At 38.3% G+C, this 23,797-nt stretch overlaps 1 protein-coding gene across 5 annotated transcripts in view; it reads left to right on the top strand.

Moving 5' to 3' along the window:
• Cacna2d3 (calcium voltage-gated channel auxiliary subunit alpha2delta 3) overlaps positions 1-23,797 on the top strand; it is an 873,532-nt gene that overhangs the window by 254,635 nt on the left and 595,100 nt on the right. For all 5 annotated transcript variants that reach the window (XM_078038406.1, XM_078038403.1, XM_078038405.1 and 2 more), the window contains exon 4: positions 5,605-5,664. In XM_078038406.1, the coding sequence (XP_077894532.1) occupies positions 5,605-5,664 (60 nt within the window). The remainder of the gene's footprint in view (positions 1-5,604; positions 5,665-23,797) is intronic.

The raw sequence follows: 23,797 nt of genomic DNA, 5'->3' as shown, positions 1-23,797 counted from the left end.
TGAGTGTGAGTAGCATTCGTCCTGGGTACACATTCTAATTGAGGGAAAAAAGATATGATTCTTTTTCCGTCAAACTCAAGTCCTTAAAACAAAAGCCACGGCTGAGCACCGTGGCGCATGCTTGTAATCCCACCAGTTCAAGAGGCTGAGTCAGGAGGATGGTGAGTTCAAAGCCAGCCTCAGCAACTTAGTGAAGCCCTAAGCAAGACCCTGTGTCTAAATAAAATATAAAAAGGGCTGGGGATGTGCTCAGTGGTTAAGCACCCCTCGGTTCTATCCCTAGTACCAAAAGAAAAAGAAAAAAGAAAGAAAGAAAAATTTAAAAAGCCACCGAATCTAGGGTAGGAAAAATATGAACCATGCCACACTGAGTACTGTTGTACACAGTAATCAAAGCATAGCATCAACTACTGTGTTTGCTTGTTTTAGTCCTTGTTGACATGAAGGCAGGGTCATGTAATACCTAGCTCTGATATTAATGACAATTCATTAACTAGCTCCAAGTTAATCATCGATGCAGCCCAAATCTAATGACCATAGATTTTCTTTAAAGTTTCCCCACTTGAACTTAATTCTTATTTGGGAAAGAATAATGTATTCATTCCAGAAAAAAATGGCAATAAAAACCCTGGTATAGTATTATATGTGTTATTGCAGAATGTTGAATGAAAACCACTAAACATATTAAGTGCTTTGAAATCTTTGTTATATTCAGACAGTTCACTGAAACAGCTTTTACAAGCCAAAGCTTTTGAGCTTTAACAGGAGAAATAAAAATAACTTTTTACTTTGCTTTTCCATATGGTTTTTATAGTATTGTTTTGCTTTAAGGATTTTCATCTGTAATTATCCCTCCCACTGTTTCAGGGTTTTTTTTTATTAACTTTTAATTTTCATTGGTCCCCGATTTGTTCATTCTGATGGAATCGGTAGGAGTTCAGTAGTAAGTTCCTTCTGGTGGCTATCATATTTTCCTTTTTTTTTTTCCCACATCTCAATGCATGTTTCTTTCTTTTCTCCCATTGTTAAGTCAAAAATGACCAGGAAAAGAAAATGCAAGCAGAACACACACACACACCAAAAAAAAAAAAAAAGGAAAGAAAGAAAAGAAAAGAAATATCATTTTCTTTTTTTGATGAAATCTTGGTCTGATTTTTTTCCTTGTTCTAGACCATGACCAAGTTTGACCTCTCAGTGGCTTTAACCCTACTGTTGATTTAAGTGTTTGAGGAGGAAGTGGGAGGCTGTGCATTCCAAGTGTTCTACAGATATACATGGGGTCATTGTCACAAGAAATAAGATGTGATTTTCAATGAAATGCTTTAATATTCCCGCTGTTCCCCTTAGCAACTTCGCCTTCACCACAGCTGTAAATACTTTCCGTGGTCCATGGAGTCTTGTGTTTCTTATTTATAAAGATAGCTCTTGTTTGTATTTATTTCCCTAAAAGGGAAGAGTTATGTAGAAATATAAAAAGTCAGTGAAATGTGCATCAACTCTTGAACTACAACCTTTTAGCTGGTGGGTACTTTGTACAAAGGATTTATATTTTACTATATTGTTATCCTTTTTACTGAGTAAGGAAATGCTTTGGCATTAAAGAAGGAAAAAAAAAAAAAACAATCCGTGAACAAAATTGCTGTTTTCTCGTACCTCAGAGCTCAGTCTGAAGACTGGAGTCTTCAAAGCCATTTTTATTTCCAGTGTTCAATTTTAATTAAAAATCACATTCACAATTCTGTAATCCTATCTGCAGATTCAAAAAGGGAATTCATATAAGAGAAAATTAACTTATTATTATTAAAATACATTGCCTTTCTAATAGTTATAATAGAATAATAATTTTCCCCAGGCTCTGTGGTGATTCCTCACATAATCACTAAAATATTAGAAATTTTAATGGATTTTTCTTGCCTGCCAATGATAATCAAACTTATTTTTTAAAACATTCTTTTGACGAAGTTGATAAGGATATTTGCTCAGGGAAGAGATGTTATGGGCTGTTATTTTCTACTGGCCAGTGTCAGAATTTGAAGCAGAATGGCCTTGACTTTGTTGGATGAGGATTCAGTTTATTTTTTATTTGATAACGGTAGGAACTTTGGTCCCCAGGAGTCTATTTTAGGTAAATTTATCGCACATGGTTTCCTTCTCAAAGAACATTTTTTTTTTTTTTTAAGAAAGGTCAACTATCCTTTGTTGCTCCTACAGGGTGTGGAGTTCTTCATGTGCCCCTTGTGCACAGTAAGAGTGCATCCTGGGAGATTTCCCCTGTATCCTTCCAGAAAGTGTAGGCCCTTCTCCCATCGGCCTCTGCCAGTGGTTGGCCATGTCTAGGCAATATCCTAGCAGGGAGCCCTGTTCCAAAGTACTTAGTTGCTTCATGCGAGGTAACTATTACATGTAGCTGCCAGTCAACTATCTTCTCTTGAATCATATTTCCTAAAGCTCTGGAGTGAACATGATGGGAAAATAACCTTCATGGAAACAAGATTTGTGAGTGAAATTAGGTTTAAGACAGGCGTGCAGGCAGCAAATTTAACTTGAACATGTGGTGGTGTGTGCCTGTAATCCCAGTGACTTGGGAGGTAAGGAGGATCACAAGTTCAAGGCCAGCCTCAGCCACTTAGTGAGGCCCTGCCTCAGAATTTAAAAAAATAAATAAAAGAAATTGGGCATTTAGCTCATTGGCAAAGCATCCCTGGGTTCAATCACCAACACCAAAACAAAACAAAACAAAACAAAACAATCCAACAAAACTGGTCAGCAGTATCAGAAGTCAGAGTCTGGTGTCCTCTGTGCTCAGCACGGAAGGCAGTGTCTTAGCTGCTCTGAGCAGAGAAGGCAGTACTATTGAATTATTTCCAGTGTGTTCCTTCTGTGTCTTGTCCCTTGTGTTGTGGTGTTTGTGGTTGAAATACATTTTGTATGGTATTATCCAGGAATATGTTAAAGAGTATGTATGATTATATGATGTGCATAGACATATAAACATATACATACACATGTGTAAAGGAAACGTTATATATGAAACACAGTCCCTTGTAATCTTTCCATAACTTCAACTCACCTATTATTTTCATTTTGTTAGTAAGAAACAAGATTGTTGTTCCCTTTCTCTCTTCTCTCTCTCTCTCTCTCTCTCTCTCTCTCTCTCTCTCTCTCTCTCTCTCCAATATTATCTGTCTTGGACCTTGTGAAGTTTTATTTTGCTCTTATCTTTTGACCAATTGGCTGTTTCATTGATGTTTTTATTTCTCCCTCTGGACTCTCAGAATCCATTGAAAAACTTTTTAAGGTGTTTAAGTAAATAAATGCTCAAAATGCATGACTTGTTTTGATAATGTAAGTGTTCAGACATGCATAATATTTATACACACCCTATAAAGCTCAATATGTAACGATTTCATAATCCATGCAGAGAAATTCTAAATCTGTTACAAAGATTAAGAGAATAAGCTCTCAGGAACATAGATTTCTTCTATTGCTGCCTGTCACTCATCTGTCAGGATTCATATCAATACCTTTGCAGATTGCACCATGTGATCCTGGAAGCCTGCCAAACTTCATTGACTAGGATGATTCCAAGATAAGCCAGTGAGAGCGTGGGGCCAACAGTCTCCACACACAGTGTCTGCTCCTATTTTTCTCTTTTTTCTGCTTCTCACCCTCTCTATCATGTCTCTTTTCTGTAAATAATTCGATGTCTTAAAATTAAAGTATATATGCAAACAGGTTTTAAAAAGACAAATAAGAATTAAGAAACCTTGAAGGGTTGGTGAGACCCGTTCATCAAAGCATCTGGGTGAGGAAAGGCATGGGGTGAATGCCATCTTCGGTGGCCCTCAAACTTTAGCAACATCCAAACCACAGGGAGGACGGGCTTAACCTGGGGCCACCCCCAGACCTGTTGCTTTGGCAGGACAGGGATGCAGTCTGAGAGTTTGCATTTCTAGCCAGTTTCCAAGTGAAACCCATACTGCAGAAGGGGACTATATTTTGAGAATCCCTACTCTACAGTCACCTCTTCATGTGGTTCAGATGAGGAAAGTGAGATCCAGAGAGAGAAAGGGGTTGTCCCAGGATCTTACAACTGGCCGTGTCCCAAGATCCCTCTCAAGAGGGTTGGCATCTGGGCTAGAGTAAAGAATGGGTCTTCTGGATCTGGCTCTGGAATATCTTCTGGGGTCCTGACCTTCTGACCAACCGAAGGGAGTGTTTGCAACCAGAGTCCCACCCTTCCTGATTCCTGTCTGTGGGATCGCTATCTCTGCTGGCCCTTCTCTTTGTAAGACCCATGGAGAAAGAGGGCTTTGGTGCTCTTTACTGCTGTCTGAAGTTACCCTTTTCAAACACCCCAGTACTCCTGGGACATTTATCTGTTTATTCATGACCCTTTAGAGCTTAAAACTACTGTCATCATCTTTCAAACATGGCCTATTAAACTCAGGTCTGTGTTATGACAAGAAAAAGCAAAGTCAAGACAGCGTAGGCAGCTGGGAGCAGTTATGCATGCCTGTAATCTCAGCGGCTTGGGAGGCTGAAGCAGAAGGATCACGAGTTCAAAGCCAGCCTCAGCAACTTACTGAGGCCCTAAACAATTCATCAAGACCCTGTCTCTAAATAAAATATTTTTTAAAAAAAGGGCTGGGGATGTGACTCCAAGGACCCCTGGTTTCAATCCCTGATACCAAAAATAAAAATAATAAGATAAAAAATAAAGACAGCATAAGCTACAAGAGTAACCATGGAAAAAATAAAAGTGGCTGAATTTTTACTTAGTTCTAAAGGTTTCATTTTTCAAGTCTTTGAAATTTTAGTGAAATATTATTTCACTAAATGAGTTTTCTGCAATATCCTCCAGTCTATATTTTCATGATAGGAAATATATTTTGGTTGGTGAATTCAAATTAAAGTAAAACTGGTAGTTGACGGATTTTCTTTAAATAAGGACATGTCATGAAATTGTTTTGGTAAGAATATGAATTTGTTGAATTTACTTGGATAAGACAAATACTAAGTATAGTGTTCTCATGGGTCCTGTGTATTGATTTAGTTTCAGTGATTATATTATTGGGATGCAGATTGCTAAAATGGCATTTGTGTACCATAAAATGCAAATAACTATCACCTGATAATTGTATAGTAGAACTGGGTGCCAAAAGAATTGACCTTGAATGGGGAAATTAAAATAAGTGCTGTTTTCCAAACCAGAGGGGAAGAATGTTAGCTCACATAGAGTTGGACTCAGTTCAACTCAATAAATCTTGACTAAGGGCCTTCTATACCTACAGAATGTACTGTTCTAGGTAGGTGTTGGATCCACATTGGGTCTTAAGAGCCAGTATCTTTGAATTTTTATGAAAATGAATGCAGAACACATGTGTATTTGTAGATATAAATAATGATAAGTGTTCAGTGGAGAAGTTATAGTTGAATAATGAAAGCAGAGGTTAAATTTGGCCAATGGCATAATTATCTCCAGTTTCCCAGGAGCAAAGCCTCCAGATCTCCATGCATATCCTGAATCTCAGACTTTCCATGTTGTACAAATGGAGTCTAGGCCACAATTCTGATCTTGAATGTCACCTTCTGTCTTCACAGCGTCTCGTGGAGGCTGCAGAAGAGGCACACCTGAAACACGAATTTGACGCAGACTTACAGGTAACTGACTATAGTTGGAGTTATGTGGCTTTGTGGGTTTCAACAATTGGAAGAGGCTTTGGGGAGGATGATGTGGAGTCAGAATGAACGTGCCTCTGCCTTGGCAGGATAAGATAGCAATCCTCAACCGCTTTTCACCAATGACTGTTACAGTGGGTGACGTCACACACTCACATGTATGGAAACAGATTGCCATGTGTAGGGAGTTAGGTCCATCAACAGACGGGAGTTCTCAATAATAAATTGATAAAATAGGGCAAATATCCAAATCCAACTTCCAGGTCTGCATTTTGGAAATCAAGTGACTGAAAATGTTGTAATGGATCTGACTTACTTAGTATTGGTTGTTAAAACTGAACATCACATGTCAAAAGTTAAAGGCTTTACATACTTGGGACTTAAACATCTCTTTAATAAATTTCTTGCAGGAGATCTTGTGTATGATCATGGCACACCTGTGTTTGGTTGAGAAGGATTTAGATGTTGATGTGTGTAGAAAACATAGTAAAAGGCAACAAGTGATTGGATTGAAACTTAGAATTTTGGGGGGCTACCCTTCTGGAGGAACATTTTATCTGAATTGTCATTTTGAATTGTGTAGCCTTTTCCTCTCTTCTTGAGAAACAGAAGGAACAAATCATAATCTTCTACTCTGCTATTTGCTAGGATATATCGTTTCAGTGGCATGTGGTCACAATTAGGAAATAGTATTTATTTTGCTATGTTTTCATTAATATGGAAAATATAAAGCCAGACATAAAATTTTAAGCACAACAAGATGGCAATCCAAGGCTGGCTCTTTCCCATGGATGCATCTCTTGTTATCACTTCCATCCATATTTTTTTCCTTATGAGTAAAAGAGTGCACCCTCAAATGGGGGGGGTAGTTGAGGAAAGTTTAATAGGAGGAATATTTACAGATGTGTGGTCAGATTGAGAGAAACAAGCCAATGATGGTATCGAGAGAAAGGAACAAGGATGGTGCCATACTCCAAAGCTAACCAAGTAAAGGGAGAAAGTAAGTGGTTTCTAGAACCCAGAGAATGTGGCCATAAGGCAAGGGGATTTGATAGAGGAGTATAGCCATTCATGGTGATCAGGCAAGAGTGGAATTTGTAGAGAAGAGACCCAATAACCCTCTCCTGCTTTCTTATCTTTTGCCCAAGGTGGCAGAATCCAACTGATGTTGGAGTTGAAGTAATTTAGTCCCCTGAGTCATTAAGCTGGGTGGAGAAGTTGAAGAATAGGGGCCAACATTTTTCAACCCCACCATCTTGGGTCATTTTCAGTCATCACATCCAATCCAGGAAAGAAATACAGCCAGAAGTGTAGACAGGCATACAAGGTTGTAGGGGGATATGAAGAAGTACCAAGGACTGTTTGGCAACATTGAGAGAAAAGTAAGAAGCAAGTCCAGCTCTTTGAGCAAAGATATAAGAGAAGGGGCAGAGGACAGAACAGAGAACCGTAACAAGAACCTGGTCTTCCTCCCTCTATCCTCACACGGTGTCCCCATGAAGACCTGGCGGCCGTTTGCTGGCCACCTCTTGACATTACTGAATTGGGGATCAAGACATCACCATATGAGTGGGACATTCTCAATGGAAATCATAATGGAGACAAAGCGACTCTGAATATCTCCAGATGTGATGATCTGGAAATACACAATGTCACGTATGTGGAATTCTTGCCCCAAATATGTAGCCTGAATATCATCACGATAAAACATCAGATAACTCCAGATGGAGGAACACTCTGCTAAGCAACTGGCTCCACTCATCTTTAAAAATGTCAAGGTTGAGAGAGTCATCATTGAGGATTCGTTCCAAATGAAGGGATGTACAGTGCGTGACCACTGAGTGCAGCATGGGATCCCGGGCTGGATCTTGAGCCAAAAAGGAAGATTTGAATATGTTCCGGCCTTAGATAATAATTTTGTGTTCATGTTGGATTGCCTGATTTTGGCCCTTGTACTGAGATTAATGTGTTAGAGAATATCATGGTCCTTTTTTTTTTTTTTTTGAACCAAGTGTTTGAATCCATTGATCCAATAGGAAGAAAGGAATTTACAGGCGCAAGAAATATTGCTGAAGTCAAGACTGTTTTTTTTGAAATCCGATATTTATGGCTCTGGTCTTTATAGTCAGTTTTACTCTGAAATCAGTTTTCTACTAAAGTGTAGCAGAGCTTGGCCTAGGCCGGTGGTGTGACTGGCTTGATTGACTTTAGGGGATTATTTATCCTTTAGCAGAAGAAAAATGTCCAAGAGTTTAGTTCAGCTACTATAAAGATATCATTTTTTGCCCATCTGAAGCTATTATTATTATCATTATTATTTATTTTTGGTATTGGGGATTAAATGCAGGGATGCTTGACCACTGAGCCACATCCCCAGCTCTTTTTTATTTTTTAATTTTGAGGCAGGGCCTCACCAGGTTGCTTAGGACCTTATTAAATTGCTGAGTCTGGCCTCAGATTTGTGATCCTCTTGCCTCAGCCTCCCAAGTTGCTGGGATTTCAGGCATGTGCCACCACGCCTGGCTTGAGGCTATCACTATTTCTAGGAATGTTCTGGCTTCCTACTATGGAAACTTTACAATAAAATTCTGGCATCACACAGCTGGTTCCCCTTATTAAGTGTGGTACTATAACACAAATGCAGCTTTGGGGTCTTTCTCTCAAGGAAAAAAAAATGATACCAAGAACACAATTCTTTAGTTTTTGTTCTCCTGTGAACAGGAAGGGGTAGTCTGATATGTCCTCCTCGGTCACCCTTTCTGTACTTGAGCAGAAGAATATTGGAGGGTACCACTGTGATCTGAACACAAGAGTAGATGTTGAAATAACCCATCATATTACAGTGCATCACTCATTACCTGGATCTCAGACCTAGGTGACATCTCTGGGTTGGAGTCCACACTGTGCACTTTGCAGGAAACCTATAAAAGAGAGGCCCTTCTTTGATAAGACAAATGTGCATGGAAGAGCCCATCCCTGCTTAGATGAAGGTTTCCAAGCTGCTGAAGCTTCTATGCTATTAAGTGCAAGTCTGTTAACAGCCAGGGTGTGAGGCCGGCTGCCATTACTGAGGTAGCAGGCTTGGGCTCCGGCTCTGCATTTATTGCTATGATGGTCCATTAGAGCTGATCAATTGTTAATCTGGGCTCTGCTGACCTCTCAGCAACCTCTTCCAGAGGATTGTTTTTATCAAAAAATTTCAGACTACCATCTGCTCACCGTGAAATATTGCTGAGGAGGACCCTGCTCTGTGAGCTGGGGAAGAATAGAGGGAGCTGAAGGTCTGTTTTCCAATAGGGAGAGAAAAAAAAAAAAAAGGATTTTTGTGAAATGTCCTAAACCATATAGCTAAAAGTTCCAGAGGTCTTAGTTTCCTTGTGCTCCAAACAGAAAAGACATGTATCTGTACCTTCTCTTGCTGTAGATCAAAGTCCTCACATAATTCCAATGTGCATGTGCTTTAAAAATGAAGAATTTGTTTTCTATCTGTATAATCATCAAAAGCTATCCAACCCTCAAAGTTATGCCTCCTTTATTCTGAGGATTTTATTTTACATTTAAATGCTTCTCACAGTCTTTTCAGAGATTTCTTTTTTCACCATGGGCTTTTGGCCTTGACATCTCTAAGGCCCTTAATTATGGCATTTGATTGTTCTTTATAAAAACTATATTGGGACAAGGGGCAAAGTGCAGTCTCTGATAGGTAACATGCAAAGAAACCAAAATGTGAGTCCTCTATAGAAACCAGGTCTGCCTTGTCTTCAGTGGCTGGGTAACTTCCTTGTGGACATCAGTGTCCATTGGTCCCTTTGGCTTGTCCCTCTTTGTGGTGGCCTATGAGTTCTAAATTGGCCTTCTCTTACTTTAGTTTTTATTCCCTGCTTTAGTTTTTATTTAAGGGGACAATTTTCAGTCATGACTGACTGATGTTCAGAGGCCTTGTTAAAACAACGCTTCCCTTTTTCAAATTTTTATCCTGTGAATTAACATAGGCTTTTATCAAAAGACTGATAATTATAATGAAAATAGTTTAAAAAAAACGATCTCGTTACCATATGTGATTATTTTAGTGTTTTTAACCTTCATTATTTAGATAGCAAAATCCCATTCAGGAGAGGAGTGAGTCCCCCCACCCCCTGCCTTGAATACCTCATCTATTGATAATTCTCTGAAAACTAGATTTATACATCTAGAAAATTCAGAAAGCATGTCTTCCTCCACTTACAGTTTCTTTCTGAGTTTTTCTACTGGCAAGCGAAGGAGAAGGAAAAAAAAAGTCCTTTTGACAGTTTACTAAAAACCTGCTTATCTTTGAACCACAAACATATTTTTTTTTGAAAGCTGTCTCAAGTAAGTGCCAATTGCACAGAGCTGGTGCACAGAGGGAAAAAAAAAATGTGGTTTAGAATTGGGTATCTTGCAGAAGCTTTTTCCATTACCAAGTTTTCTATAATAATTTTTCTTTGTTGTTTTGTAAGTAATAGGAAAAAAAAATAAAAAGCCTGGTGACATTCAGAGGGATGACAAGCATGAGAGTCACAGAGACCCGAGGTGGGGACACAATACAGTGTCCTGCAGTCCCCTCCTGTCCTTACCACGCTGCAGGGGCCTGTCTTATAGACAGGGGGTGGGGGGTGTGGAGTGGAAGGGATGCAGAGACCCTGAAATAGCACAACAACTGATCGCTGCCTGTGGCCCTGGGAACTCTGGGTGAAGGAGACCCAGGTGAGGAGAAAAGGGGTGGCTTAGGAGTCCAGCATCCACTTCAGAACTTCCAACATCATCCACTGGGTGTGTGTGGGAGGGTGGGGGTAGAGATGGGAGGAAAGGATTAGAAAGGACAGTGGAATAGCAAACAGCAGAGCAGGATCCATCCCTCATCCTGACAGGACAGCGGTTTCCCTGCTGCAAAGTGAAGTTCTTGCCCTGGGGAAAAACTGTATGTCATAAACAAGAGGGAAGGAAGGCTTCAGCCGAAGTGCTTCCTGAGCAGAGGAAATAACTGCCCTCTAGGGGGTTTCCCTGTGTGCTGGCCAGGCCTGGGTTCATCATCCCTCTCCACTTTGACTGACCAAGGGTTGAGCTCTTCGCTGGGGTGCGGGGTGGGATAAGGGCCAAGGAAGACCCAGGCACAGGATAGAAATGGTGTTTTTCATCCAGGTAGCTAATTGGCTTTTGTGCAGTCGTCTAGAAAGATAGAGAGGTTCTGTGCCCTGGTTAAAAAAAAAAAAAATCAAAAGAAATGGGAATTTCACATTCCAAATTAAAATCAGCCCAGTTCCCCCACCCTGATCTGATGAAAGCATGTCTATTTTTTTTTTTTTCTTTTTTCTTTTTATCAGCTTAGCAGGGAGTCACAGTTAATCTTCAGCACTTTGAGATCTTCCATTAGGTGTTTCTTAGTCAGGACTTGCCCCATGTCTTCAATTCACAAGTCTGATATGTAAGCAGTTCCCAAGAAATCTTTAAGTGTGAGCATTTTAAAATCAGTCATTTCTCAGTTGTTACCCACACACACACACACACCCTAGGGAAATACGCACACACACGCGCGCGCGCGCGCACACACACACACACATACACTGTTGGTTTTGTGTATTTGACGTGGACTGTCACCTGGAACAAGGCCAATGTTGTGACTTTGAGCCTTGTGTTTATCAGTTCTTTGGTGTTCCCATGTTGTGTTCCTGACCCTTGGTTCTAGTCATAGGCAAATAGAAGAAGGGGCACTGTGTGGAACCTCAGCTGGATTGAACAGAGACGGCTTTGGTCTGGAGATCTGGAAATTTAGGCTCTAGTAGTTCCAATCCCAGCTGCAACATTGATGTGTTCGAGGATCTTCTGCTGGGGCTTCTTTGCTCATCCATAAAAGGATATGCTTGTAAAATCTAGAAGATACCTAAGACCTCATCTATATCACAGATGCTGAGATTCATTTGACCAACAGTTATCAAGTGCCTCCTGCACATCAGGTTCTGTGCCATGGTCAAGGCCATGAGCTAGACAGGTAGTCACTGTCTTTGCTCTCATGGAACTTATCATCTAATGAGAATGACAGATGCTGAAGACATGATGACATATTGTTAAATTTCAATCATGATAAGTGACATGAAAGAGAAATAAGGGGATTATCTTAGTGCAGGACGAGGAGACCTCACCTGGCCTGGGAGTTCAGAACACCTTGGAGCAAATCTCCAAAGTGAAGATTTGAGTGGAAAGTCTAGGTTTACCTCCAACATGGCTAGAAGAAATCTCTCCAAACCTAAAGAATCCATAATATCTTTCTTTTCCACAAATAAAAACCTAATATTTTTTAAAATCTGTTTTCCACAAAATAATCTTTCTTATTTCTGAACTCTTTTTTTAAAAAAAAAATTATGTGAGGTCATGGTTTGGGGAGCTCCTGTACTAGGTCTGAACAGACCAGACCAAACCAAAATGGAGTCACTCATGCTATATGCTATATGCTCAAACTGAAGCGTTAAGGAAGCAGAGAGATCCAAAAGCAGACCACTTTTTCAAAACAAAACAAAACAGAACAAACAAACAAAAAAACCCCATGAGATTCCAGCCTACTTGAGTTCTTGCGTTCTTATTATCAGGAAACTCTTTTGCTTTAATCCTTACAAAAATATATCTGTAGGAACCTGATGTTAACCAATCAGATCCCCCCCCCCATTGTTCCTTTTCCTGTTTCTCGTCATACAAACCCCCAGTTACCCTTTCCCCATAGAAGCTCTCATTTTGTTTTGTAGAACAGAGGCTGCTTCAATTCATGAATTGCAAATAAAAACCAATTAGCTTGATAACTAAATTTATTGTAATTTTGTCTTTTGACAACTCTAATGACACTTTCTTTTTGCCTCTTTAATGATGCTTATCACTTCCTATCCTGTTAATTTTATTCATGTAAGTGTGCATTTGTTGCTTAATTTAACATTTATGCAGAACTCAGGGTATGGTAAGTCCTGTTCTAAGTTATGAGACTCTCACAAACTAAGAGGTAGGTTGACAGACAGCTACCATAAAATATGGAGAGGAGCCGGCCAGTTAAAATACAATGTGAAGGCCAGGTGCAGTGTGGCACATGCCTGTAATCCCAGTGGCCCAGCAGGCAAGGCAGGAGGATTTGAAATTCAAAGCCATCCTCAGCAATTTAGCTGAGACCCTAAGCAGCATAACAAGGCCCTGTCTCTAAATAAAATGTATAAAAGGGGTGGATGTGGCTCAGTGGTAAAGTGCCTGTAGGTTCAATCCCCAGTACAGAGAGAGAGAGAGAGAGAGAGAGAGAGAGAGAGAGAGAGAGAGAAGAAAGAAAGAAAGAAACTAAATTCAGCGATTGCAGGACTGAGTGTTCAATACTTATTTATTATTTATTTTCCCACAATGTTCATAGAACACTTTGTATTCCAGGTATTGTGTTAAGTACAGGATAGAAGAATCCAAATGCAACAGAAAACAAAAAAAGAGCCAGGAATTTAACCCTTATTAACATATAATTACACAGACTATTGCCTGGTGACAATTGTGATGAGCCCTGTTTTTAATTTTATTGTGCAAAATTTGCATGTGATGCAATGCATACATCTTAAAACTTCCTAATTTTGACTTTACATGGAAAGTTTCTTTCTTTTCCCTTTACAATTGTTTCAGCCAGTTTTCTTTTACTGTTGTGACCAAAAGACCTGACAAGAACAATTTTGAGCAGGAAAAGTTTATTTGGGGCTCATAGTTTTAGAGGTCTCAGTCTATAGATGGTCAACTTCACTCCTTGTGGCGGAACATCGAGGTGGAAGGGTGTAATGGGAGAAAGCAGCTCAGGATATTGTACCAGAAAGCAGAGTGTGAGAGAACTTCCCTCAGTGCAGACAAAATACAAACCCTAGAGGCACAGCTTCAGTGAGCCACCTCCTCCAGCCACATCCTACCTGTTTACAGTTACCAATCCGTTAGTCCATTAATCCCCTCTCAGGAATTAATGCACTGATAAAGTTAAGGCTCTCCTAACCCAATCATTTCACCTATAAACCTTCTTGCATTGTCTCACACATGAGCTTTTGGGAGACACTTCATATCTAAACCATAACAGCATTTAACTGTCATCTGCCTCTGCAGGAAATAACTGTTCTATTTTTTTTACATTAATCAGTTATGTATATTCTTGAACTTTATTTAAAAAGATAACAATATAGGACATATTCTTTTGGGTTTGGTTTCTTTCCTTGAACACAATGTCTGAGATTTTTTCCACAATATTGCATGGATTTCTTCTTTTTTAATACAAACTTTGCAATATTGTTTGTCTCCCTTTGAATAGTATTTTCCCTGCATTCCTCTCACCTCCAATTTTAATATGTTCTGCCTTCATTGTCTTTCACTTCAGAGGATTTTCTAATGGAAGCCTCTTTAACAGGTGATGTTAAAATCTCCAAATTGTGAATTAGTTTCTTTCTTTCTTTAGTTCTGATGAATTTTTGTTCACGTGCTTTGAAGCTCTCTATTGTAATACATTTAGGATTGTTTTGTCTTCTTGGTGCTTTTTTTTTATTTTATTACTTTATTTTTATTTATTTTCTTTATGTGGTACTAAGGATCAAACCCAGTGCCTCACACATGCTAGGCAAGTACTCTACCACGGAGCCCCAGCCGCATGCCCACACCTGCTCTTTTAAAAAATATTTTTAGTTGTAGATGGACACAATACCTTTATTTTATTTATTTATTTTATGTGGTACTGAGGATCTAATCCAGTGCCTCACACATACGAGGCAAGTGCTCTACCACCTGCACACCAGCTTTTTACATAGTTTATTTATTTTTTCTTGTACATTTAATATCTTTGTCTTTAAGTAACAGTGGTGGTAGAATATATTTGGCTTTTGCTTTTTTTGTTTTATTATCAGTCCAACAACTTCTGCCTGAGATTTGTCCACAACATTGCATGGATTTCTTCTTCTTTTTTTTTTAATATAAACTTTGCATATCGTTTGTCTCTCTTTGAATAGTATTTTCCCTGCATTCCTCTCACCTCCAATTTTGAATGGTTTAGTTTGTTTGTATTTGATAGAATATTTGATGTAATTGTGTTTGTCTTATTATTTTTTTCTCTCTGCCTTTTGTTCCTTTTCTTCCCTATCTTCTTTTGGATCAATTGAATATATTTGTATCATCTAGTTTCTCTGTTGGCTTTTTTTTTTTTTAAAAATATATATTCTTTTTTTATACATTTTATTTTTTTATTTATTTTTATGTGGTGCTGAGGATCCAACCCAGGGCCTCACCCATACGAGGCGAGCGCTGTACCACTGAGCCACAACCCCAGCCCCTCTCTGTTGGCTTTTAATCTACATTAATTTTTTTTTTTTTTTTTTAGTGCTTGCTTTGCTTTAGAGGTTACATTCAGCATTCTTAAGTGTAGAGTGTTTCTAGAGTTAATTAAGTAGGTGAGCTACCACTTTACTAAAATGTGAGACCTTTACAACAGTGTAATTCCACCTACCACCATCCTTTGTGGCATTATCAGAGTATTTTACAAATACAGTAAAATACATTATCAGTGTATTTTTATGTGTGTTATATATCCCAGAAGAAAATAGCATTGTTGGGTTTGTGTTCGTGTATGTGTATGTGTGTGTTTTATTTTAAACAGCTGTCTTCTAATGAAATTAATGTCAGAAGAAAAGATGGTAATGTGCTTACTTTCTTGCTCTTTCTGGTACTTTTCATTTCTTTCTGTGAATTTGAGTTTCCATCTGTTATCATTCTCTTTAGCCTGAAGAACCTCTTAGTGTTTTCTGTTTGTCTTGTCTTATTTTACATTGCAGGTCTGATCACATAATCTTATTTCAGTTTTTGTTTATCTAAAGTATCTTTATTTTTATTCTATGTTTGAAGGATAATCTTACTGGACATGGAATTTTGAGTTGACAGCTTAAGTTTTCTCATAACACTTTAAAGAGATAGTTCCATTCTCTTCTGATATTTAATGCTTCTGATGAAATGTTGGCAAGCGTTTGTATCTTTGTTCCTTTGCATACAGTGAGTCATTTTTCTCTGCTGCTTTTAAGATTTGATTTTCAGTATACTACACTGTGTGGTGCATCAAGGACATTCCTAGATGTATTGGTCTTTGTATTTATTCTGCTTAGAGTTTGCAGAATAATCTGCTATATTATTTATTTAGAATTTTACCTCCCTTGTTTCCTTTACTTTGTCAACTTAAATACCATCTTTGTTAGACTGCTTAACATGATCATCATAACTTTTTGTTGTTATTTCCAACCTATAATTTATATATAAATTAATTTTCTCTTTTGTAGTCTCTACATTGCCAATAAACGTTCCCAGTGAATATTTTATTTCATATGTTAGATATTTAGCTTCAGGATTGTGTTGTTGTTGTTAAATTCTTTTTTTAAAAAGTTTCTATTTCTCTGCTAAAATTCCCATCGATTTACTAATTATTTTCTATGTTTTTTTTTTTTTTCTGGTACTGTGAATTGAACCAAAGTGCACTTAACCACTAAACCACATCCTCAGCCCTTTTTATTTTTATTTATTTATTTTTTTTGATTTTGAGACAGGGTTTCACTTTTCCACGGTTTAAGTTTTTGAAAATATCTACAATAGCTATTTTGAATTCTTTCTCTGATAATTCCATTTGGGCCATTTATATTTCTTTTGGCTCTTTTTTTTTTCTTTTTAAGTTAACTTTTTTTTTTTTTTGCCTCTTCATACATCTAGTAATTTCTTATTATCTGCTGGGCATTGTGATGTTGTGTTTCACTGGTTTTTACAAAAGTCCTTCTTGCAGCTTAATATCATTCCATCCATATAGGAGGTGTTCTAAATATATTGAATCAATTTAATTTGTATGAGGAAATGGTTATTAAAGAGTTGAAAAGTAGAGAGTGATATACCATACCTAGCAGAGCAACCTCCCATGATTTGATCTTTTACATTCTAACATTATATAACCAGTGAGCACAACATTGTCTTCTTTGTTCTTAAGAACTACAGAAGGCCAGCTTCCATTTGAAAAAAAAAAAAAAAAGGAAAAGTGAATTTTAGAATGTGATAGACTCTTGCTTATCAAAAACCTACAATTTGTACCATTTAATTATGTTAGTACCTCTTCCTATTCTAAATCTAGATAAAGATGTTATATTGACAAGTTTAAAGACAGAAAGCGAAACTTTGAAGCTGTGACACTTGATCTGGTTTTGTTTAAACAGTCATTTTATCATTCAGAGGGAAATTTGCTCCTTTCAAACTTACCTTTAATTTGCTTGTGCAATGTTTCCACATCAGTGAACCTCTTTTTATTTTGCTGCTTATGTGTTTAGAAATCATAGGTCTTTTATTATTATTTAAATCTCTAATTGCATCAATAATGAACCATCTGAGCTGGGCATGGTGCACATGCCTGTAATCTCAGCAATTCAAGAGGCTGAGGCAGGAGGATAGTGAGTTCAAAGCCAGCTTCAGCAACTTATTGAGGCCCTAAGTAACTCAGTGAGACCCTGTCTGTAAATAAAATATATTTTTTTTAAAAAAGGGCTAGGGTGTGACTCAGTGGTTAAGCACCCCTGAGTTCAATCCCCAGTACCAAAAAGAAAAAAAAAAAAAGAAAGAAAGAAAATAATGAACAACCTGGTAAAACTCCATTGTCCTGATCTTATGCAAACATTCTTTTTTTCTATCATGACTGTGCATGCCTTAATTGGTGGGTTACAGTGATAATGGCCCGCGAAAGCATCTTTCCTTCCAGAATATTTGGTTCTTTTGTAATTCCTTTTGCTCTTAGGCTTTCTCATTTGGACCTTCTCAATCCTGGGGATGTTTATTTTTTAAACAAATATTTGTTTAAAGCTCATTTGTTTGAAATCATGTATTTTAAACACAAGAATACATCACCAATTCAAACTTTATTAAACATTCAGATTCTTTTAAAGTTCAGTTTTATTGCTTCCACATTCACAGTGTGATTGTGATGTTTCAGATGTCAAGCAGCATCTAAGGGGGACATTTGGGGATACCAGGGCCTTCTCGGCATATCTCTCACCATGTGAGAGAAATACTTTGTAGTTCTGCTCATCATAATTCAGAGTCTCTTAGTACATTTCCAGAAACTTTAGTGTCTCTCATTAAGAATGGCTGACAGCAGAGGTCATTGGCAGACCTCCCCAAATTACCTCACAATCTTTCTCCAGCAGATTCTTTGGCATTAACAGGAATGCCCTTAGGTTGCTGATTTTTCACCCAGGATCTTGTGGTCCTAGGACTTGCCAACTGCTATTGAATTTTTAAAGTAAATCTTGAATCGGGTGGCAGTCCAGAAGGTAGAAAACTTAGAAGAAATTTTCCAGTCCCAGTAAAGTCTGTGATTAAAACAGTCACCTACACACAGATAAATTCATTCTCATCTTGTATACTTTCAGATTACTTTGTGATGGAGGGTTTCATAATTTACATAGCTCCAAGCATAGGCTTTTGTTATGGTAATCCTGATTTATTCATATTAAAAATCTTCTATGACTAATGACTTAAGATTATTTCTCTTTGTTGGTTCATACTAACGGAATACAGTAACCATGATAAGAGTAATAGACACCCTTATCAGAAATATCTCAAGTACAGGCAGTGGCATAATCATAAGAGATTATTTCGTTAATCAGATTCCCTGTAAGCCTTATGAGATAGGAATTCTCTATTTTACATATGGAGAAACTGAAGATTGAGAAGCCAACTGATGGACTGCAGTTATATAACAATAGGCAGAAAAGGCAAAATTCACACCCACGCCAGTTTGGCTCCAAAGACTGATATGATACGTTGCTTTATAGGGGCACAGGTTGTAACATTTTGTCCTTAACTTGCACTAGACAACATTTTACGAGGAAATAAATTTAAGACGAATTTTATCATGGATTATTTGAACAATCTATTGAATGGTACTATCTCATTCCCTTCTCTTCATGGAACCCCCGATAAGATTATTATTTTTTTTCCATTTGTTTTCTGTCTCCTCCAGCAAAATTCAAGTTCCATGAGAACAGGCACCTGGAGTCTATAGGATGTCCACAAATATTTGTTAGAATTAGTTGCCATCCATCATGGTGATACAATTACTAAAGGCCACAGCTGATTGGTCATCACCAGAGATGTGAATTGTTGTTACTTCATGAACTTGTCATCTGTTTATTTCAATTAGAAAAAGGCAATTATTCAAAGTCAGCCTCAGCAAATTAGCCGAGGCCCCATGAAATTTGGCAAAAAAAAAAAAAAAAAAAAGACCCTGTCTCAAGATAAAAAATAAAAAGGGCTGGGGATGTGGCTCAGTGGTTAAGTGCCCCTGGGTTCAATCTGCAGTCACTCCCCCACCCTGTCCCCTGCCAAAGAAAGAAAGAATGAAAAGGGTAATTCTTTCTTAAAATGACTACTCATGGCTTAACCAGAGGTGACTGATTCAATTATTGCTGAAAGATTCAAATACATTTTCATATACTAACAGCAGCCTTTTAATGAAACAAGTTTTTTGTTACTTTAATAAATTCATGTGTTGGTTAATATTTCTCATCCAAATGATACTTATCTGCCACTTGATATGCAGTTACAAACATTGACTATACTAATTAATTGTAAGCAAGATAATTGATATTTAATGAATATTATATTAACTGCATATTTATCAGGTTACTTTAATAAACAGTTCTGTGCTTATAGAGAAAACATTTTTAAAAATTGAAGGGAAAACTTGGTGTTACAACTCAGGTCTCCTCTGCTGGGCAGGTTCCCACCCACCATCCAGAGCTACAGACATAGTATGTCTGGGGCAGATACTCGGGGGAGACACAATCAACTTTGCAGGACAGATGTTTCACAGGGGAAATATGTGATTTGAGATCATGTTGGAATTTTTCTGTCTACAAGAAAGTGACCATTTAACATTATCATCTTCTTACTATACCTTTAATTACCTTTAAATAAATAAATAACATGAGCCACCTATCATGGAAACTCCCAGAGCTGACATTTCACTTGTCCATTGCAAAATAAAACAACAACAAAACTTGGGAGTGGGGATAACAGAATAAAACAGCCTTCCTCATGCTGGTAGTCATTAATAAAGGGGAAAAAATTAATTTTCTCCCTGAAGATATTCGTACTGGAGGGCCCTGAAGTTCTGTCAATCAACTATGTGAACTTGGGCAAGTCATATGTCCTTTCAAACTCACTTTATCCTAGGTAAAGAGGGGTTTGGGACTCATTTGATTTTCCTTCTTGATCTAAAATAAAATTTGTAAAGTTGTGATTTTTTTTTTTTAATATGAAAAGAATAGCAACTGTTTTTCTCTAGGGTGTGAGTTTATTCTTTCAGGAAATTCAGCAACTTCTAGAGATGTAGAGTTATCCTAAAGGATAATCTCTGAGAAAAGATTCCTCTCTCTAGTCTCCCACCCACACAAATAGATACAGATTTCCTATTTTAAAACAGAAACAGGAATTTCAAGGAATGTTTACTTGATTAGGCCATACACAGCCCCCTTATAAATAATTTTATTTTATATTTAAAAGGGTTCTTCTAAGTGATTTAAAAAACACTTTCGGGGGTATTTATAAGAACTTAACTGGAACTGAAATGACTTGTTCTATCCTATACCTTAGTTTGCTGTACAGCTAGATATTCAAAACCAAATTAACCTTTGCTTTGACTTGTTTGGAAATGATTATGCTGTGTATACGAATGTCTTCATAATTTATATTTCTTCCTCAAAGGCGTCAGTGTCTGAGAATATACACAGTCCGCATGAAAAAAAAAAGATTTTTTTTTTTCCCCCTAGAATTTAAAGCCTTTTGTCATCTCATTTCTGCTTGGGATTGGTGGAAATGTAGCGGTCACTCTGATTGAGAGGAGGAAGACTAGGGAGGAGGAGGGATGACAGCTTCATAGCAATATTTTCTGAAATCCTAGCCAAGAGCAACCATGAGCCACAAACAGCTTTTGTCTGGTTAAAATGTTTCTTTGATCATAAGGAAATAAAAGAGGATACATTGTGTGTACTTATGTTTGCTGGTTAACATTCTGGATGAAGCAGTTATTACTGTTGGTAAAAGGTTTTCTGAAGACAAAAAGACATAGATTTGAATCCTGTTTTTTCTTTTTTCTTTTCTTCTCTTCCTAGCAGGGAGTCCCACAGAATGTTTTGTAGCCTCATGGTATCTTAAGCTTCTCCACTGGTATAATTAGGGTGATGCTTTTCTCCCGACAGGGTGTTAGGCTTCTTGGGGCTCGTTGATATGCATAATGTCTGGTGCAGAAGATGATCCCAGTTTGGGGGAACTGTTCTAATTATTCTGATGATTATTCTGACCAAGATCCTTGAAATGCAAAGAAGTTGATTGCATTTATAATGGTGTGTGTCTTCTCTTTCTCCTTTGGGCTCTGTGATCTCTGTAAGACAGGGACCACATCTGTTCTCCAGCACTGCCATGCTAGCGTAGGCATAGAGCTGGCACTCAATGAAAACTTGAAGAAGGACACAGTTGACTGAAGGAAATGAAGGGTCTTCTTAAGAGTCAGATACCTATTAGGAAGAGAGTTAAAAGCACTCTTTGCTGAAGATAAAACATTGATGCTCCTAGCAGAAATTGGCAGTGACTTTTGCAGCAAGAGGGCTGCCCACGCTCAGAGGCAGAGCCACTTGAAGCCCTTCTGGAACAATGGTGGATCACAGGATCAGGTGTCTTTTATCTACAGAAGTACTGTGTTCAAATTATTGTTGGTCATACCTGTACCCTCCTGGGCGTGTGTGACAGGTGGCAAAAGGCCCCAAGAGATGAAGGCAGATATAGCAAGGACCTGGAACCATTTCCATCAGCCAGTTTGGAAGCATCAGGGTAGCTAGTCCTTTTGTTACAGAGCTGGGGCCTTCTGAGAAACTGAGGCACCACAAAGACCCCCCCTCTTCAAATCCTGATTCTTGCCATCAAGTCAGAAAGATTTCAGACATGTCACTTAGAGTAATAGGAATGAGTTTATTGAAGGGTTAGGAAAAGGGAAAGGGATGCTGTCAAGGAAGAGAGTGGGTGTGCTCAGAGAGGAGAGGGACAATGTGACTCCTGAACTCCAATTTGATTGGGGATCCCAGAGAAATTTCTGGAGAGTCCTGCCCAGGTCTACCTCTTGACTTTTGACTGACAGCAGGGTGACATCAAATTTTCAAGTCTCCACTGTCATGGCAACTCTAAGTCACCTTGGCCCATGCTGACTGGTTCTAATTGGAATCTTAACTGTACATTCTTACAGAATTTATGGTTAGGAGAAATTATCCTTATCTCCCAGAGTTTCAAGATCTGGCCACAAAAGTCTCCTCTTTCAGGCTAATGTTGGTTCCTCCTGTCAACATTATTTTGGACCTGCATTTCTCCTGCAGTGAACAGGTAGTTTGCTGAGGAATGTGACATATCCTGTTTGCTGAGGCCAGGCAGGGCTGCAGGTAAATTGCTTCTTGGAAAAGAAGGCACGTGGGGATCAGCACCGAGGGCCCATTTGATAGAACTACTCTCCTAACCTCATGTTCCCACCAGTTAGATTTATTCCCAAACACTTCTACTTTGTTTGCTTCATGTTATAAACAGGCTTCTTTATATATCAGAAGAGAAACGTGAACGAGAGAATGTTTCTAGTACACATTTTATATTCCCTTTCCAAAGTCACTAGTGCCTTTAAGGGAAATCTCTCCTGTAATTGCCTCAGTATTCTGTCTTCAGGATTAAATATTAGCCATTTATTATCTTCTAGACTTCTTTTTGGCTCTGCATGCCAAAGTTTTCTGGGAATTTCTGAATTAAAAGTGACACTTAGCAGTAGGGCAGGTGGTCTGGGAACCTGCTTTCTTGTTTAAATTTCCGGGAGCACCTCCGCGCTCTTAGAAATGTCTGAGCAGATACAGATGTCCAGAGCCTGGGACTTTATTCATTCAGTTTTCAAAGATGACCTTAACTATCAAATCCCAATCAGAAAACTTCTCCTTAGATTGGAATCATATTGGGCTTTACAGGTCTCATGTGCTCCAACTCCAACTTTGGGTTTTGACCTTGAATGTCAGTCACATCCTTAGCAGCAGGTGCACATGTTTGTTTCTTTCTCGAGAAGAGTTAGAGGACCTTTGAGTAGGAATTATAGGGTGTGCCTTATGCTTCAGACTATCCAGTGAGGTAGCATTTTGAAGACTATGATCATTGAATTTAATCCTCATGCCAACCTGGACGCGTAGGTACTCTTATTACCCTTACTTTATGAATGATGAAACTGATGTGATCACTTAGGAAGAAGTGGCAGAACTTTCTTAGTTTTCATCCTAGGAATGGGGATTGACTAGGGCTTCCCAGGAAACAACTTCTGATTGTGAATAAATATTATCTTATCAGGTGATTCTTTGATCTGGTGTTGATTAGTGATTGGAAGTTGTATTGAATTCAGAAAACAAAGATAGAAAAGATTGACGTTGAATTCAACTGAGTCTTATGGGTGGGGTTTCTATATTTTTGCTCTGCTGGGTTACAGCATATCTCCCATAGTAGTTTGATGCTGTTGTTCCCATTTCCTGAAGCCACCCTTTGCAATATGCAAAGGGTTCTGCTAATTGACGAGGTGTAGTAACTTCTTTATGGATTGTGGGAACATATCTATAATTGGCTGCTTTTCTAACCCAAGAGATCTGGGTGCTTCCTATTACAGAAGACCAATTTTTCTATAGGCAAACTGGTCTTCTGTTTACTTGGATCTACCTGTAAAGGAAAGGTTCTAGAATATCTCCACTGACACTTTAGAAGCAGCTAAGGAGCCTACAACAACTGGAGGTTTCAGGTGCAGTGAATCAGACACATGGTGTTTCTCTCTCTCTCTCTCTCTCTCTCTCTCTCTCTCTCTCTCTCTTTTCTTTGTTTGTCCTTTATCTATTATCTTTAATATAATTGACTAAAAAGAAGAGGCAGGGCAGGGGGACACCTGCTCCTGAGCAGGAAAGTTCTGAAGGGTCACTTAAAAGTTATCTGCTGATGGGACCAGTTGTTGGTGTATACCCTTCCAATGTGACAGCCCTGGATTTGA

The sequence above is a fragment of the Ictidomys tridecemlineatus genome, chromosome 2 (assembly GCF_052094955.1).
Source record: "Ictidomys tridecemlineatus isolate mIctTri1 chromosome 2, mIctTri1.hap1, whole genome shotgun sequence".
Classification (NCBI taxonomy): domain Eukaryota; kingdom Metazoa; phylum Chordata; class Mammalia; order Rodentia; family Sciuridae; genus Ictidomys; species Ictidomys tridecemlineatus.
The sequence above is the reverse complement of the archived record's forward strand: the minus strand, read 5'-3'. Positions and strand labels throughout refer to the sequence as shown.